This window comes from Caloenas nicobarica, chromosome 1 (genome assembly GCF_036013445.1).
Source record: "Caloenas nicobarica isolate bCalNic1 chromosome 1, bCalNic1.hap1, whole genome shotgun sequence".
NCBI classification, from domain to species: domain Eukaryota; kingdom Metazoa; phylum Chordata; class Aves; order Columbiformes; family Columbidae; genus Caloenas; species Caloenas nicobarica.
The window spans coordinates 66,052,786-66,070,162 of NC_088245.1; the positions used below are offsets into that span (position 1 = coordinate 66,052,786).

Consider the following 17,377-nt stretch of genomic DNA (forward strand, 5'->3'; position numbering starts at 1 on the left):
CGCCGGGGCTGGCGGGAGGGGCCCGCCAGAGCTGCCTCTTCTCTGCCGGCAGCGGCCTGGGCCTGGCGCTGCTCCCGCCGCTCGTCCGCATCGTTTATAGGTCGCACTACCCGCAACGTTTCGCTCATGTTTAGTAGCCGAGGTTGCGGCGGGCCGCCACGACCGGAAGTGCCCGTTGCCATAGCAACCGTCTCCCGGGTTAAACATCCCGGGTGCCCCCGGAAGTGGTTGGAGCCTGCCTCCCATGTGGAGACTGTCCTTATGGCTCCCGGACACGGCCGCGGCGGCTGCGGCCCGTGTGGCCTCGGCGTTAAACGTTAACGTTTATTCGTTAAAAAAATAACGAGAGACCATGCCGGTTAAACCCCCCCGCGGAAACGATTGGCCAAGTGCCCCCTCCGCCCGGCCAATCGGCGCCGGCCACGCTCCGTCCGCAGGAAACCGCACATGGAAACCCACGATTGGCGGCGATAACTCTTGGCCCTTCCCTCCAACCTTTCTATTGGCTGCATGTTTGGCGTGGTGCGCTCCAATTGGCCAGCGGCGGAGCGGCTCCCCCCCGTCCTCCAGCGCCCCGCGTTGATAAGGCGGAGGGGGAGGGCCGCGGCCGCGCCAGCGGGCTCGGCGGCGGGGAGGTGGGGGCCGAGGCCGGTGGTGGCATCGGGAGCGCGGGGCTGGGGCGCTTGGGGCCGTTCTCTTCTGCGAGCGCAGCCTACGTCGCCATGAAGTCGGTGTGGGCGCTCGCTCTGGCGTGCACGCTGCTCCTGGCCGGTGAGTGCCCGCGCACTTCTAGAAGCTTCTGGCGGGCGGTGGTTGAGGGGGGTGAGAGGTCTCGGCCAACAGCGCTTGTCCCCCCCGCTTTTTGCTGGGGTGAGGGGGCCGGGGGGTGACGAGAGGCGAAGTTGGGCCCTTGGCGGCTGAGGGGTGGGGGGGGTCCCCTCGTTTTCAGCTGCCTCCGCTCTTGTTCGTGCGGCCGTGCGGAGGGGAGGGGGAAGGCGGCCCCTGGCCCCTTGGCTCGCGGGCTGCGGCCGGCGCCGCTCCGGGGGGAGGGGGACGGTACGTGTAACGCGGCTCGTGCGCCGTCACGGGCGGCGGCGGAGGGTGGGCGGGGGGTGCGCCCGTCCCCTTCCCCCATCGCCGGTGCCTCAGGTTGGGCTGACGTTATTATTGAGCGGGGGTGAAGGGGCAGAACTGAGCCGAAACCCTTGGGGAGGGGTTGGCAGAACTTCAGTGTCTGGTGGGGATTAGGCTCAGATCGTTGGATTCCTTGTTTTCCCAGTGTCCGTTAGAGCTGATGAGGTCGATGTGGACGGGACTGTGGAAGATGACTTGGGTAAAAGCAGAGAAGGGTCTCGAACTGATGATGAAGTTGTTCAAAGGTTAGTACCTGAGGTTCTGCATGAGTTAGTTTTGGAATGTTAAGGTTTCCTCTTACTTTCGAACGGTTAGTTAGAGCATCAGCAGTGCCTAAAGCCTCAGACATAAGGGGTGAACACTATTCAAAAGAGAGATCTGATTAGCCAGGAGAAATAAAATATATCTGGAAAAGACTATTTCCTTGAAAGCAGAAGTGAGCCTGAGGACTTGCATTCAGAAATATTCAACTTGGTTTTGTCTAACATAAGTTGTATAAAGTTGTATAAAAACCAGTAAATAGTAGGGGTTTACTCTTGCATGTGCTAAATGGTATCAGTTTAGTGTTTACTAATGAAATAGCTTTATGTCTATGAACCACCTGACCTCCTGTGAGGTATGTCATGTGCTGAGGATTACAGTAGTTTCGACATACCTGTATTCTTCCCTGGATTGCCTTTTAGGAAAAAAGCCTTACTTGCAAGCATGAATTTTCACTCAAGATTAAGGTTATGCAGTTGAAGATAGCCACTCTTGCATAGTATCTCATTTGATCGTGTAACTTTGGGGCTTGGTCAGTGATTAAGGATCTCACTGTTGTTCTAACGAGACTATGACTGCTGCTACTAGATGATAAAATCAGTGATACTGTATGTGAACAAGATTACTTGACAGGTTTTCATTGTCCTAACAGAGAGGAAGAAGCTATCCAGCTAGATGGCCTGAATGCATCCCAGATCAAAGAGATCAGAGAAAAATCTGAGAAGTTTGCATTTCAAGCAGAAGTGAACAGAATGATGAAACTTATTATCAATTCTTTATACAAAAACAAAGAGGTTAGTGCCTTAAACAGTTCTAATGCTTTCTACTGATAATGTGTGTTCTGGAATTTCTGACAACTGTTTTCTATTTCAGATCTTTTTGAGGGAACTTATTTCAAATGCTTCAGATGCTTTAGACAAGATACGGTTAATATCCTTAACTGATGAAAATGCTCTTGCTGGTAATGAGGAACTTACAGTCAAAATCAAGGTAAGAAGCAGTGGGTACCATCATCTCTTACTGAGGAGTGGTGGGAGGAATGAAGGAAAAAAAAAGGTAGTGCATCATTAAGTCTAATTTTTTTGCTTAGTACTGATGCAAATACAAACTAGGACCACATCTGGACCCTTGCAATTAACTTTTATCAAAGACTACTTTTAATGGTGAAAATAAATTTCTGATTCTGTAAAGAGTAACTGAAATATTGAAATAATTTGAAGATAAATCTTCTGTAGCTAGTGCAAGTTGGATTTATTGTAGCCAGGCATGTTTGAATTTGAATATCTGCTACTCACCAGTTTTCTGTGGCAGTGTATTATGTATCAAGATCCAAAGTGAATTCAGACTGCATCTTTCTATTTGCTTTCTTTCAGTGTGATAAAGAGAAGAACATGCTTCATGTCACAGATACGGGTATTGGCATGACAAAAGAGGAGTTAGTTAAAAACCTGGGTACTATTGCAAAGTCTGGTACAAGTGAATTCTTAAACAAAATGACTGAAATGCAGGATGATAGCCAGTCAACATCTGAGTTAATTGGCCAGTTTGGTGTTGGCTTTTATTCCGCTTTCTTAGTAGCGGACAGAGTTATTGTCACATCAAAACACAACAATGATACTCAACATATTTGGGAGTCAGATTCAAATGAATTCTCTGTGATTAATGACCCAAGAGGAAACACTTTAGGACGTGGCACAACCATAACGTAAGTACCAAGTTTCTTTGAGTTTAAAAGTAAAACGTGTGTGTACACTTTGCTAATTGGAAGATGTGGATGACTTTAGCATTGTGGCTCAATATTGTTTCATTCTTCTAATAAAGCTTTTTCAGTTTAATAGAAACATGCAAACTATTAACTGCATCCAAAATAAATGTGGAGCAATAATGTAGTTTGCATCACATTCTGTTAGATGAACAGAGAAAACCATGACCATCTTGACAAGTAACTGGCAAGTAATTCCAGACAGTTCAGCTCCCTGCAGACAGCAGTTCCTCCCATGACTGTGGCCCATCAAAAGTTCTACAGGGGCTGCAGAGTTTCTTCTTGGAAACTGGCTGCTGTTTACATACCAGTGAGACTGGTTTGATGCAAATCTCAAACTAGAGGTAGTTTGACAGTCCTATTTGCATCACTTTCATGAGCAGAGAAATTTATTTGATCTGGGTTCAGAGGACTTCTTCCCGAAGAAGGTGCTTAGTATAAAAAGTTTAATCTTGGTGTTCTAGTTCCAAGTAAAGCCATTGAGAGTCCACCAAGGTCCTGATAATTATCAATATGATTTTAAGTTTCATTTAGACTTCTGGATATTGTGTCCTGCTCTATCTGTTGAAAAAAAATTATCCCTTCTCATGGAGCAGTTTAGTAGGGATTGTATATTTTAAGAGAGATTTGTAGCTGAACTAATAAAAGCTCATTTGCATAAATCTGAAATGCTATAGCTGCAATAGCAGGAAAATGCATCTGCTGCTGTAAAACTATTTTAGAATACTTGTCAAGCACTTTGATTAAGTTTGGGTTTTTTTTTTTTCTTCAGCCTTGTCTTGAAGGAGGAAGCATCTGATTATCTTGAGCTGGATACTGTTAAAAATCTAGTAAAGAAATACTCGCAGTTCATAAACTTCCCCATATATGTGTGGAGCAGCAAGGTAAGTATATTTAATTGGGTATCGCACAGTATGAGCTTTGGTTGTGAAAACTGTCTGGCCAGATGTTTCAGAAAGGATGAGGGCATGCTATAGAATTTCTGTGTATTTCATTTCCAAAATTCTTCCATTGCCAACACTTCTGGCTAGTATTTTACTAGTTACTAGCTCTCCTGAAGTTAGCGTGTTGCTAAAATTGCAAACTCTCAAGGAACTTTTGTTCTAACTCAACTTTACCAAAAGGAACAAGACTGTGCTAATTACTAAGAAGGATCTTTACTCCACGTGCACTCTTTGGTAGCTGGAAGCTTTGGTAAGCTCTCATGCATGGCCATGATTACGCGTCCTTCTGAAAAATAGGGGAGTGTCTTAACTTTTACACCTGTTCTTCTGCTGTTTTGATGTAGCACTAACTTGAAATCACCATAGTTTCTGATTATCATTATGTGTAAATCTATGAAAAAACAATTTGAGTACAGTGACATTCTGGTGTATTTAAAGAAAGCATGTATTCATGAAAAATAGAACTACAAAACCATAGCTACCTATAGAAAAATACTTGCAGTGGGAAAATAACACAAGTTAAACTAGTGCTCTGAGAGATTAAGTTGTTGGAGAGAATACTAGAAGATATACCTGGTAGGAAGGCAAGCAATCCAAGTCCCCACTTTCAATTTTCTCTTTAGACAGAGACTGTTGAAGAACCCATTGAAGAGGAGGAAGCAAAGGAGAAAGAAGAAACAGATGATGATGAGGAAGCTGCAGTTGAAGAAGAGGAGGAAGAAAAGAAACCAAAAACTAAGAAGGTTAGCTTTGTCAGATTTGGGATTTTGTAAGTTGTGTCAGATAGTTCAGCAGTTTTCATAGGCGGTCTTCCAGAGGTGCACTTCAGTAATGTGTGTGTGCTTTCAAACAGCAATCCTCTAATGTGCAGTTAGATATATCATCAGGAGAAAGAATTATGAACAAAACAGACTGTGGTGAAGTTAGTCAAATGACTGGCAATAGCCTTGCTGAGGCAATGGTCCCAGAGCTAATTATAGATACTTGAGTGAACTGTTTGAAACGGTAGTGGACTTCAGTAATCTGACACTGTTGACTAGCTTAAATTGAGCATACACTGCTGGAAAGCTTTTTTTCAGCATGGCAGTGGAACAGAAATAGTAAGTGAATGTGTTAAATGTACGTAGGGCATACCATAGACTTAGGTTTTGTTCCCATGTGTTGCACTAATGTGTATACTTAAATGAGATTATCTAGGCTTGCATGATTTATTCTGTAGATTAGAAAGAACATGTATTCTTGACATGCTATTTTATGACTTAGCCTCAGTAGAGTTTCTTTAATTGACCTAACCTGAAATTATACTATGGCGTTTACATACCTAGGTTGAAAAGACTGTCTGGGATTGGGAGCTCATGAATGACATAAAACCAATCTGGCAGAGACCATCTAAAGAAGTTGAAGAAGACGAATACAAAGCTTTTTACAAAACCTTTTCCAAGGTAAGCTTGGAGCCTGAAAATTGTTCCAAAGCAAGAAGTTCGCTGTGATGTCTGCTGCATAAACAAAATTCAGTGCTTATAGGATGGGCTGTTTCTGAAGAAATAAATAATTGCCCTCAGTAGATAAACTAAATTGCAGAGAGCCTAGGTGGTGTAGCATCTCAGTCACGAGCTATTATTTTTTCAAGAGAGAAGGTACTGTCACCCAAGGGATGGGTGGCCTAGGTTTGTGAAGTAATACGTTCCAGCTCATACAGAGCTTACTCATGGGTTTAAATTTTAATAGGGAAATTTTAATTTAGTCTGAGGCTTGTGTTGTACATGGTAGAAGAAAGAGGAAGATATGGCTTGCTAGAAACAGGTTTGTCTTGGTGTGTAATACAGTATAATGTGTTACCTGTGAGTCTCTTACTGTGCTGTGAATGTTGTATTGGTTACGTTTTGGTGGTTGTCTTGTTAAAAAAAAAAAAAAGTAGGTCCAAATCTGGAACTTTTGTCTCCATAATAGATTCTAGCAAAGCATGGTTAGATAGCTTGGGTGTAAAATAATTGTAGTTATTTGGCAAACTCATGCTATTACTGGAAATGTGTTAACTCACTGATATGTTCCCCATGTCAATCAAAAGAATTCTCTCTTTACAGGAGCATGATGACCCAATGGCTTATATCCACTTCACTGCTGAAGGGGAAGTAACTTTCAAATCCATCTTGTTTGTTCCTAATTCTGCTCCACGTGGCCTGTTTGATGAATATGGATCCAAAAAAAGTGATTTCATTAAGGTAGGAGAAGCAATGGATTACTGTCTTTTTTTAAAAAAAAAAAACACCACACAAACATAACCTGACTGCTGCTTTCTTTTGTAATTCAGCTCTATGTTCGAAGAGTGTTCATCACTGATGACTTCCATGACATGATGCCCAAATATCTGAACTTCGTTAAGGGTGTTGTAAGTATTACAAGTCTTACTTGCATTTGATATTTTTTTAACCTTCTAATACTGTTAGCTGTACTTAAGAAGTTTCTTCCTGAATTAGGTGGATTCTGATGATCTTCCTTTGAACGTATCTCGTGAAACACTTCAGCAGCATAAATTGTTAAAGGTAAGCTAATTGATCTTCAGTTCCTTCATTGTAAATGCATGACAGTAGCGAGATTTAGAAGAATAATAACTTGATTAATTTTACTTGATATAAGGAGTGTTGAATTAAAGTGTAGGGAACCCAAGCACTGCTGTTTTCAGACTACCTCTGTTCACTTCAGATCTAAGTGTCTTGAATCCATCCTTTGCAGTGGTGTTGAATTGAGGGTTCTTCCAAGTGCTTATTGTTATAACTTGGTATTGCTCATTTCTTAGGTGATCAGAAAGAAGCTTGTTCGCAAAACTCTTGATATGATCAAGAAAATTGCAGAAGAAAAATACAATGACACATTCTGGAAAGAGTTTGGTACTAATGTAAAGCTTGGAGTTATTGAGGATCACTCCAATCGTACACGATTGGCTAAACTTCTTCGCTTCCAGTCTTCTCATCATGAAAGCAACCTCACAAGTCTTGATCAGTATGTGGAAAGAATGAAAGAGAAGCAAGACAAAATTTATTTCATGGCAGGTGCCAGCAGAAAGGAGGTAGGTTGAGTGTGGAAAAATGAAGGAATGGCGAAAAAATACTAGGGCTTCTAGTAAAAAATAGTCCCATAAACATTGTCAACTGTGTATTTGCTATAAATGTGAGGACTCCATGCTTTTATTACTACTGCAGTTCAGTTTTCCTTGTACCAACACTTGTCTAATAGTTCTACAGGTTTTGATAGCTGCTGGTACCAATGCAATTAAACGAGCATCTGACCTGCTTTGTCATCTTAGGCTGAGTCCTCACCATTTGTGGAACGTCTTCTGAAAAAGGGCTATGAAGTGATCTATCTGACTGAACCTGTAGATGAATACTGTATTCAGGCTCTGCCAGAGTTTGATGGGAAGAGATTTCAAAATGTAGCAAAAGAAGGAGTTAAGTTTGAAGAAAGTGAAAAGTCCAAGGAGAGTCGGGAGGCCTTGGAAAAGGAATTTGAACCACTCCTAAATTGGATGAAAGACAAAGCTCTAAAGGACAAGGTAAAATGATATGCTATATGTAATGCTTACTTGTAAATCTCTTGTACTTGCTGCAACACACCTTGCAGATTCTTTGAGTGTAGGCTTGACAATAGTAGCTTCTCTGTCTTTCTATGGATAAATAAATATGTTTAATACCTTTATTTTAGGAAGATAATGTGTTAGGATGTCATCTTAGAGCTTTCATAAAATACTGAAGTGACAGAGTATTTCAGAGTTGCTTATTTTATTGTCTGTTTAAGCTATTAGCTCTGTAAACTAACATTAATGTGTTTGTTTTCTACAGGTTGAAAAAGCTGTGCTATCTCAGCGTTTAACCGAGTCTCCCTGTGCTCTTGTGGCTAGTCAGTATGGGTGGTCTGGTAACATGGAAAGGATCATGAAGGCACAAGCTTACCAAACTGGGAAGGATATATCTACAAAGTAAGCTTTCAGTTATGTAGTGGCAGATGTGAAATGTAGTTGATTCTCTCTTGCTTAGGGTAGGCAGACCAAGCTTCCATCTGGTTCAGATGATTCTTCATATTTTTAGATCACTTCAAAGCAAGTTGCAGTCTCCATCATAGTCTTGTTATTTCAAAGGCCAGTGTGTAAAACTGCCTGGTGAGCAAGACTTGTCAGGGGCCTTTGCTATCTGTCATTTGGTGACAAGAGAACGTGAACTGTATTAGTAACTTCAGTGCTTTTTAGAGTTAAGTTAGTAGTAAAGTGGGGCTGGGGGAGGAATACACTTCTCACTGTGACTGTAGTCAGTATTCATGGGTTTAATGATGTAGCTGAGTCCTGTACTGCCTAACTTAAGGATGTAACTTCTTTTCAGTTACTATGCCAGCCAAAAGAAGACATTTGAAATCAACCCCAGGCATCCACTGATCAAGGACATGCTAAGGCGAGTCAAGGTAAACAAAAAACAGTAGGGAAATGCTGACTACTTGGCTGCATACAACCTAGCTAACAGTTGTGTTTGGTTTTCTTTTAATCCTCTTCCACATTAGGAAAATGAAGATGACAAAACAGTTTCAGATCTTGCAGTGGTATTGTTTGAAACAGCAACTTTGAGATCAGGATACATGTTACCAGACACTAAAGAATATGGAGACAGAATAGAAAGGATGCTTCGTTTAAGTTTAAACATTGACCTGGATGCAAAGGTTAGTTTGCCTTCAGTTTGGGGCTGATAATTATTGCTGTTACATCTTAAAAAGCAGATACTTGACAGACTTGCATAAAATGAAATGTATCCACCTTACACCTAGGTGGGCCACCAGGAGCCCAGTTCAAGTACCTGGGTGGGAAGCTGATGGGTCTGTACTTCATGCTCATGTCTTCCCTTCCACTCTTCTTTCAAGTTGCTTGGGATTCTGCTCTTTGATTATGCCTCTCAAGTCCTGTTCTTAATTAAGTTGTGGTTCTGTGGGAGTAAATTAGGGGCCAAAGGCACATGTGCCTATCTCATTAATGGAGAAATTCATAAGCGGGTATAAATAATATGGGTTGTTATTAGGCTGTGCAAGCACTTACGTGGGGTATCTTGCCAGAGGAGGAGGTATGACAGCATTTCAATGCTAAACAGGACTTGCTTTCTTCATCGGGTAGCTTGGGGCAAATGTTAGGAACTGATAGTGAATAGTTCTATAGCCTGTATTTAGCTAGGCCACAACTAGTGAACATCCTAACCAAATAAAGCAAATTGTTTGTGACTTTCCTACAGGTGGAGGAGGAACCTGAAGAGCCTGAAGATGCAGCTGAGGAGGCAGAGCAAGATGAAGAGGAGGTGGATGCTGATGCTGAAGCCGAAGACAGTGAAACACAAAAGGTAAGGTCTCAAGTTTGACCCTTCTTAACAATGTTCACATGCAGTTTTGTCTGTGGTGCTTGCTGGCAACAAACTTGTTCACTTTGCCTTTCATGGCACTGGTTTTTAGTGTGAGGTTTTCAAAGTGTTTCTTAAAGGGTGAAAAACTCCAGTACACATGATATTTCATTCCTTATCAAACTATATTGTGAGAAGAAAACACTTAGGTATGTTCCAATTTGGAGGTAAATTAAGCTTAAGAGATTGTGAAAGAGTGCCCTATGGCAAGAAAACAGCCCCAAATCCTCTGTGGTTGACTTAATGTTATCCACAGTTTGTGGGCAATAATGTCAACAAATTGGCAAGAGTATAGTTTCGAATACTTACAGTACAAATGGACAACAACACTACAGACAGCACCACTACCTCTAAACAGTTCAACTGTTGTGTGAAGCCAGCCTTCTTTTTCCTAATGTCTGCAGTTTTAATACTACTTTAATGGATATACCAGTTTCTTGATAACATTAACTTTTAAAGTTAGGAGGTCCCAAATGGACTTGCTTTCTCAGATTGCTTTTGGAAGACTCCTGCAAGATTACATGTGGTGACTAGCACAACTACAGAACTTTTAAGAGATGTACTTGCCTACTGTTAAATGTCAGATTACCTAAGAATATAAATTTGAGTAACAATGTGTTTTGTACTATATCTACTTAATTTTGATGCCATAACCTGCAATGACAGTAATACATTATAAAGGAGCAAAGTTATGTTCTATTTCTTGGATTAGCTCACTTGCAGATTAAGGTTATGACTACTGACTAGCAAATGATGTGCTTCCTCATTCTGCAGTCAAGTAGAACAGGGCTATTAACAGCACTAATACCATGCTTGAAAGACAGCTTTAAAACCAGTAAAGAGAAAATAGTACACTAGAGCTACTGCTAACATTTGAGCATACTGAAAAATATTTATTTTTCTGTTAATAGCAAAGCCTTAACATGCCATCATGTAAACAGAAGTTTGACTTCAGTACCTTCTTAAAAAGCTGTAGTACTTCTGTTAGTGCTTTGGAAAGCGTCAAGAGTACTTTAGGTTCAGTTCTTGTGGGACAGCTCTTGTGACCTTTTCCACTTAAAAAAAGCAAGATTCTGATTTTCTCTTTGTCTCCACAGGAATCCACAGATGTGAAAGATGAACTGTAAGCTGCACTCAACTACCGTCCTGCATTGGGGGGGTTAAGTGGGAATGTGAATTAGATTGTTTTGGTTTTTTCCACTGTAAAATGTTGAGGGATGGTATGGGGTTTAAGGGTAAAGGAGGATTTTTTTTTAAGTTCACTTTTCTAAAGACATTCCTCATGAATGTAAATTTGTATTATTTAACTGACTTGGTGTAAAATCTTGTCATGTACAAAATAAAATGTTCCCAAACACCACTAACTCTAAATTTTACATAGTAAGCTCATCTTGTGGGCTAGCACAAAGAAACAAAGGGATCATCTTAATTGTTGAAGTCCTTTATACAACAGGCAGTTCGCAGTCTTCGTGTCTTTCCACGCTGGCACAGCCACATCTAGCTGTGTAGTGTATGCCTATGGCTGGGTCTGGTGTTAACAAACCTGCTGTGCTCTTCAGCCAAAATACAAGGTGTTCCAAAAAGATGGATCTGATTTCACAGATGAAGTGACTTCAAATTGGGTCCATCTTGGTATCTGAGAGCTGTACTAACCTTGCTAGTTGAAAGAAGTATTCAAGAAGTTGCATATCTGACATCTTCAGAAAGATGAGATGGGGGGTATTTAAAAATAGCATTGGAACCGAAGCCCTGCCAGGTTGTGCTGAACTGTGTGGCTTTACTGTACAGAGTAGGCAGTGGTGCCTTTGGCAGCTGAGAGGAGTGAAAGGAATTTTTTTCTTCAATTGTGAACAACAACCACATGATGTGGCTTACTGCCTGGGAGCTTATACTGTACTCTATGGTATTTGGTAACCCTGCCTTTAACTTGTGTAGCCACATCAGTCCTGCTTTCTACAGTTCTTTGAAGGTAGAAGCTCATGTGTGTTATGCTTAATGTAGCTGTTACTAAACTCTTCCATTCTTGTCGTGTGTCTCTTTAGTATGGCAAAGCACTGTAAATCTGTTGACACCCAAATGTTAGGTTGAACTGGAGACACCACTTCATTATATTTCTTTGTGGTGTTTGAAGCTCTACATTTTCTCACTAGTGCCTCTACTTGAAATCATGTTTACAGGGTTGGTAGAAAGTGTTTACACTGAAGGGAGGTGGTTTGTGGTTGTTGTTGTTTTTTTTTTTTTGCATTCCTCTGTGGAAGAAGTATATAGGAATAGTACTTTTATACAGCACCTCTGCTTAAGAACCACTCTTCTGGTTTGTTAACAGAACTTCGAGGTTTCCATGCAATAAATACAAGTGCTGTGTATCTGTGTGGTTATTTCAGTCAGGATTTATACAGAGATGTTGGCTTTATTCAAGTATGCTGTTTGAGACTTCAAAGAATGGGAGTTTAGTTTTGATGGGTGTTTGGTTTTTTTGAGGGACTTTGGGATTGTTTGAGGGTCTTCTCACTGTAGTAGTATCTCAGATACACCATAAGAGCCTCTTACTACTAGAGTTGAGTGGTGTAACCCTGGAATTGTAGGTCAGTGGCTAGCAATGTCAGCTCTCAAAGCAGTTCTTTGTTATTAAGTTACTGAGTAGGGCAGGTGCACCACCTAAAGCATGGTCCTCTTTCTGTGGCAGTGCAACTTTTGTGCTCTAGTAATCAACTGCTGCTGAGGTTTTGATTTAATACTTCCTCAAATATCACTTCTAGTGATAAACTTCTATCTTCTGTATTTCTATTTGACCAGCCTGAGTAGCAAACATGGCTCAGGCTTACTGCATGGTTGCGAGTGCTTCTGCAGCCAGTGACCTGAATAGTGGTGGAAGTGTAGGGTTGCTTGCTACAGTATTGTTAACCTGTTAATTACTTGTAGACTTTAAGCAACCTTTGCTCTGTTACACAGCTGAAGTTTTCAATGCCTTGATGGGTTTTAGCATGACATCATTCAATTTCAGACATAATAAAGAACACACTTGAGTCACACTTTGTGCTTCTTCCTCAGCTGAGACTATCGTGCAATGTAGCTGTGGTCCAGCTGCTTTCTCTACCCTGTAGTGACAAGTGTTTGCTATTAATACTACTAATAAGCACAAACTGCAGTTGTAGGCTTGCTTTTTTTTTTTTTCCCCTCTGTGAAGTAAAATAGTGTCAATGCTGGAAGAAGTGTCTCCTAGTCATACTCGGGCTATTTCTTTCAGTGTTGCTAATTCTGAGGGTGTCAGTTCTACTGTTAAAACCTCATGTATCATCAGCATTGCTGTCCCTAAATGGGCACTGAGAATTGTTCCCTCGGTGCTAGCAAAAAAAAAACCAAAAACCCAAAACACCACCACCACACAAAAATCAAAACATACTCTTCAGAAAAGAGAAAAGCATCTTTCATGCCAAATCAGCAATACAATGATAGAGGTGATAACTCTGATATGTGAGTGACAAGGTAAGGGTTGGTGAATCCTGGCTCTTTAAAGGGATAACTGAAAAACTGCTGTTCCTGCCCTGGTTAGAACAGGAACAAAACACTGCCAAATTGCCCTGTCTTGTCTCTTCAATAGACTTTGTCTTATGTTGAGGTGGAAGATTGTCAATCTCAGTTTTGTTTAGGTACAGTAAAGGAAAAAGTAGTTTCATCAGAACTTGAACTAGTAAGATGTTCTCAATGATTGTTTTCATTTGGGCTTAACATCTGAGATTTACTTGCAGCCTTTTTATCAATGACTGCTATCATTGACAAAGGTGTCTGAGTAGTAATGCTAAGTACAGGCTGCAGCCTGAGTGTCCACATGGGCACATATGAGCAGGAAAGGATCTCAACCCACCTCAGCTGCTTTTCTACATCAGCCAGAAGTCGCAAAACTCTGTGAGAGCAGATGCACGTGCAGAGGAAATATAAGCTTTTCTTCCTAGGAAAACCAATTCTAACTTATGTAAACATATATAAAATAACAGCTTCACAACTGGAACAGGTGTGAAAGTAGCACTTACACTTATCTTTTCTGGATCCCTCTGCTATTATGAGAGCGCCAAGTACTTTACCAGTAGAAGTGAGGAAGCTTTTGCTTCCTTAATGGCTCATCTGTCAGATTGTTCTTTCCTGAGTTAAACCTGAGTAAGAATTGGGGATGAAGCCCGTGCCTTCTCTGGGTACCTTTCCTAAGGGAAAGCAATCCCCAACCTTCACAAGCTCTACTGCACACCACTCAGAAAAGGGTTCTCCTACCATCTTTGTAGGATGTTGACTTTGTGCGTCTTCCTGAGTTTCTGGTGTGAGAGCTTTGTGGTGATCCTATTTTGGGACTGAAAGGTAAACCTGTACTTATTTCAGAGTTTTGTATATTTACAGCTATCAAAATCAGCCATAAACAGAGGATGCCCAAAATGGACCACAAATGTATATAATTTCACTGTAATCTGTACACACTTGCCCTATTTATACTAACACAACCAAGCTGTAAGATACTGCCCAGCCTTACAGTGGAACAAAGTAGACTTCTGTCAGTAACAGAAAGCCACTGTGCCTGCTGTTGCAGCAGTGAGCCAGCATTAGGAGTCCATCCACTGCAAGAAGTGCTCAATCTTTCTTACTTGTACATCCCGTCACTTACTGTACCAGGTTCTGGGTTACATCCAGTAAAACTGAGTTAAAATTCTACAAAGAGGGGAAATGCTAATGAGTAAGTGGGGTTCTACTGATAACAGGAACAAAAATCTTTTAGAAACCCCTAGGCATAATGTAACAAGACTAGGCCTGATGTAGCAAGACTAGGCCTAATGTAACAGGAACCTAACAGAGAAACAAGAGCTTTATAGAGCCTGGACATGAGGCAAAGCTGAACGTCCTTGGCTTGCAAGCTGGGAAAGTGGAATGTTCCACTAAATGAAGAAAGAGCTACATGACTTTTGCTGAGGGGTTATGTAAATAATTTATGTTTAATGCATTAACTAACCGCTAGAAACAAATGAATATGCAATAGGTGTATGTAATAAATACCAAGAAGTGCGAATTGCGGACACGCGATTAGGGGAACGATCCTCTGAGCGTCTGGCACACTGCAATAAAAGTGCCTGCTTCTTAACACTTTCAAAACTGTGTTAAAGAGTCTTTTTGCCGACTTTTCGGTATCACTACTACAGGTGAACAGGTAAGCTTATTAAGGCCACAAAAGCTTGACTTTTCAATATGCTAAACTTCCTCTACTTGTTAATCATCTTAGAAGTTTCCAATTCCATCAGACTCACCAATGTGAGTTTACACCTTTTATTCTGAAGATACTTACACTGCAATCAACACTAGGAAGCTGTAATAATTTTGCTGCATAACCAGTCGGCTTAACAGTATTCATTGTACATTTTAACGCTGCCTGTAACTCTGCTTAAAGGAAAGAAAGTATTAAGGGAGTACAGGATTTCACATGTGGACTTTGCAGTTGAAACAGCTGAACAAACATTTTCTCAGTTCTAGTTTTCACGACATAAGCAAATTCCAGTCACTGTTGTGAAGTCTGAGCTTCGCTTGATCTTGCTTTTAGACCCAACAGTTCTGTTTTCAGTTCTCCAGGCTTAGGAGGTATCTCAGGTATACTCTGGTAAAAACAGAGAAAGACATTCAGTGTTGTGGCAGAAGAAAAACTAAACTCGCAAACCAGGAAGTTAGCATATTCTGTAAGAGACAGTGTTATGGCTAAATTGTGATTTTGCTGCCCTCTTTTTTGAGCAGGGCGTAATTCTTACATACAGAACATCTTAAAAATAAACCTATTACCTTTTCATAATTTGACTTCTACTTCAAAGTAGCAAAATATGGTTTGAAAATAAAAAGGGGGGGCACAAAAAAAAGGAAGAATGGACAGCTTGTTTAAACAAAACTTCTTTTTGCCATTTAAGAAAGTAAGTTTGGTTGAGATGTCTGTAACAGTATTGCTTTAAAGGACCAGTTGAAGTTTCCACACATTCTCCTGGTGAACGAAGAAAAAGTTTCACTGCTTCTGCCTTTCTGTTTTAGCAATTAAGCCCTGGAACTAGAGATGAAAATTTAAAAAAGGAAAAGATGCCACATGACATTTGAAGAACTGTTCCTCTTCAAAATTCATGGTAGTTTAAAGAGGTGTAGATCATTCTGAATGAATACGCCTATTGGCCTGTAACGAAGGCTACAGTAGAGACTATTAAAATACACACATTCTTACACATCTGTCCATGACTTAAGCCTCATTGCTTAAATTTTGGCGTGATTGATTAAATTTGGACATGGTGATTAACTTATTTCTGATTTGAATATAGCACAGTGTTTTCACAAATCAAAAGTAAACAAGAGCAGGAAGACAATCTAAAGTTTACGAGTTCAAAGGCTTCCAAGAGACCTAATCAACCACTAATATCCTGGGTAGATGGTCTCATTTGGAGCTTGGTTCTCTGTGACTGTAATTGTGATAGCCTTGACTTTCAGTCTGTCATTGTTTCTAAAGTAAACTTTTGATCATCACAGAATCACAGAATGTTAGGGATTGGAAGGGACCTCGAAAGATCATCTAGTCCAAACCCCCTGCCAGAGCAGGAACACCCAGATGAGGCTACACAGGAAGGCGTCCAGGCGGGTTTTGAATGTCTCCTGAGAAGGAGACTCCACCACCTCCCTGGGCAGCCTGTTCCAGTGCTCTGTCCTCCTCACCGTGAAGAAGTTTCTTCTCAAATTTAAATGGAACCTCCTGTGTTCCAGCTTGAACCCATTGCCCCTTGTCCTATCATTGGTTGTCACCGAGAAGAGCCTGGCTCCATCCTCGTGACACTCACCTTTTACATATTTATGAACACTAATGAGGTCACCCCTCAGTCTCCTCTTCTCCAAGCTAAAGAGACCCAGCTCCCTCAGCCTTTCCTCATAAGGGAGATGCTCCACTCCCTTAATCATCTTTGTTGCCCTGCACTGGACTCTCTCCAGCAGTTCCCTGTACTTCTTGAACTGAGGGGCCCAGAACTGGACACAATATTCCAGATGCGGATCATCTTCATTTCCATTATCGGGGGGGGCGGGGAACCCACCTATTTAAATCTAATATAGCACCTTCTTGCCACTTTAGCACTCTCTTCAAATCTCAGCTTCCCACAGTAGAAAGCCCTTCTCAAGAAGTTTCCGTGAGTTTTTTATTCTCGGTGCCAGGTCACCAGTTTGACGGCAGCTCCCAAGACTAATCGTTTCTTTCCAGTCAGCCCGAGACCTTTCCACTCAAAACTTCTACAGGCGACCCTCCACCCGGCACACACGCTACCGGTCGCCGTAACGCGACGAGCGAGCCGGATTCTCCGAGCACTTACAAGGTCAGGCCGGTAGTACCTGTGCACCACCTCGGCGCCGGCGAACATGGCCAGCATGCTGGCCGCCAGCGTCTTCAGGTAGGTGGGCCAGGGCACGCCGGCGGGCATTGCGGCGGGGGAGGGCCCGGGGACGCTACGCTTCCTCCCGGAGGAGCTCGCACAAGCTTCCCAGAGCCGGGGGAACCGGGAACAGGCCGCAACCCCAGCGCCACCGCTCCCGGGCCGCGGACATACGCAGCGCGCCGGAAGTGCGTCATGCCCCGCGCCTCCAGAGCGGCCGCAGCATGGCGGCGGGGGGCAGGCCCGCCCCTCGGTGAGGACTGCCCTGCCGCGGGTGACGCGAGCGAGTCGTGACGGGAGCCCAAAACTCTGACGCCGCGGCGGGGCTGAGCGGGAGGCGGCCCTGCGACCCGTCGGGCGCGGCTGAGCCGCCCGACACCTCCCGGCCCGGAGCTGCGGGCGAGGCCGCTGGGAGCCGCTTCCCCACCGGCACCG

The 17,377-nt window shown here is 42.3% G+C and overlaps 2 protein-coding genes across 2 annotated transcripts; one reads left to right on the forward strand and one right to left on the reverse strand.

Moving 5' to 3' along the window:
* Nucleotides 1-623: 623 nt before the first annotated feature.
* HSP90B1 (heat shock protein 90 beta family member 1) lies at nt 624-10,895 on the forward strand. The gene is made up of 18 exons (XM_065630794.1): nt 624-771; nt 1,280-1,379; nt 2,048-2,189; nt 2,269-2,385; nt 2,769-3,100; nt 3,930-4,041; nt 4,725-4,844; nt 5,427-5,543; nt 6,186-6,323; nt 6,413-6,490; nt 6,579-6,644; nt 6,899-7,168; nt 7,406-7,651; nt 7,938-8,074; nt 8,472-8,550; nt 8,647-8,802; nt 9,363-9,467; nt 10,622-10,895. The coding sequence occupies exons 1-18, from the start codon at nt 723-725 to the stop codon at nt 10,649-10,651; spliced, it is 2,394 nt and encodes a 797-aa protein (XP_065486866.1). The 5' UTR covers nt 624-722; the 3' UTR covers nt 10,652-10,895.
* Nucleotides 10,896-14,814: 3,919 nt separating this feature from the next.
* On the reverse strand, nt 14,815-17,365 carry LOC135988571 (ubiquinol-cytochrome c reductase complex assembly factor 6). The gene is made up of 2 exons (XM_065635015.1): nt 16,883-17,365; nt 14,815-15,153 (listed from the first exon to the last, which is right to left on the reverse strand). Exons 1-2 carry the CDS (start codon nt 16,988-16,990, stop codon nt 15,058-15,060), a joined length of 204 nt encoding a protein of 67 aa, XP_065491087.1. The 5' UTR covers nt 16,991-17,365; the 3' UTR covers nt 14,815-15,057.
* Nucleotides 17,366-17,377: the final 12 nt, after the last annotated feature.

What these genes read in the sequence shown, in the direction of transcription:
- HSP90B1 (XM_065630794.1), top strand. Translation starts at nt 723, where the DNA reads ATGAAGTCGGTGTGGGCGCTCGCTCTGGCGTGCACGCTGCTCCTGGCC. An exon ending in CTTTATACAAAAACAAAGAG is followed by an intron (nt 2,190 to 2,268) that starts GTTAGTGCCTTA and finishes TTTCTATTTCAG; the next exon opens with ATCTTTTTGAGGGAACTTAT. An exon ending in ACATGCTAAGGCGAGTCAAG is followed by an intron (nt 8,551 to 8,646) that starts GTAAACAAAAAA and finishes CTTCCACATTAG; the next exon opens with GAAAATGAAGATGACAAAAC.
- LOC135988571 (XM_065635015.1), bottom strand. Translation starts at nt 16,990, where the DNA reads ATGCCCGCCGGCGTGCCCTGGCCCACCTACCTGAAGACGCTGGCGGCC. An exon ending in GGTACTACCGGCCTGACCTT is followed by an intron (nt 15,154 to 16,882) that starts GTAAGTGCTCGG and finishes TGTTTTTACCAG; the next exon opens with AGTATACCTGAGATACCTCC.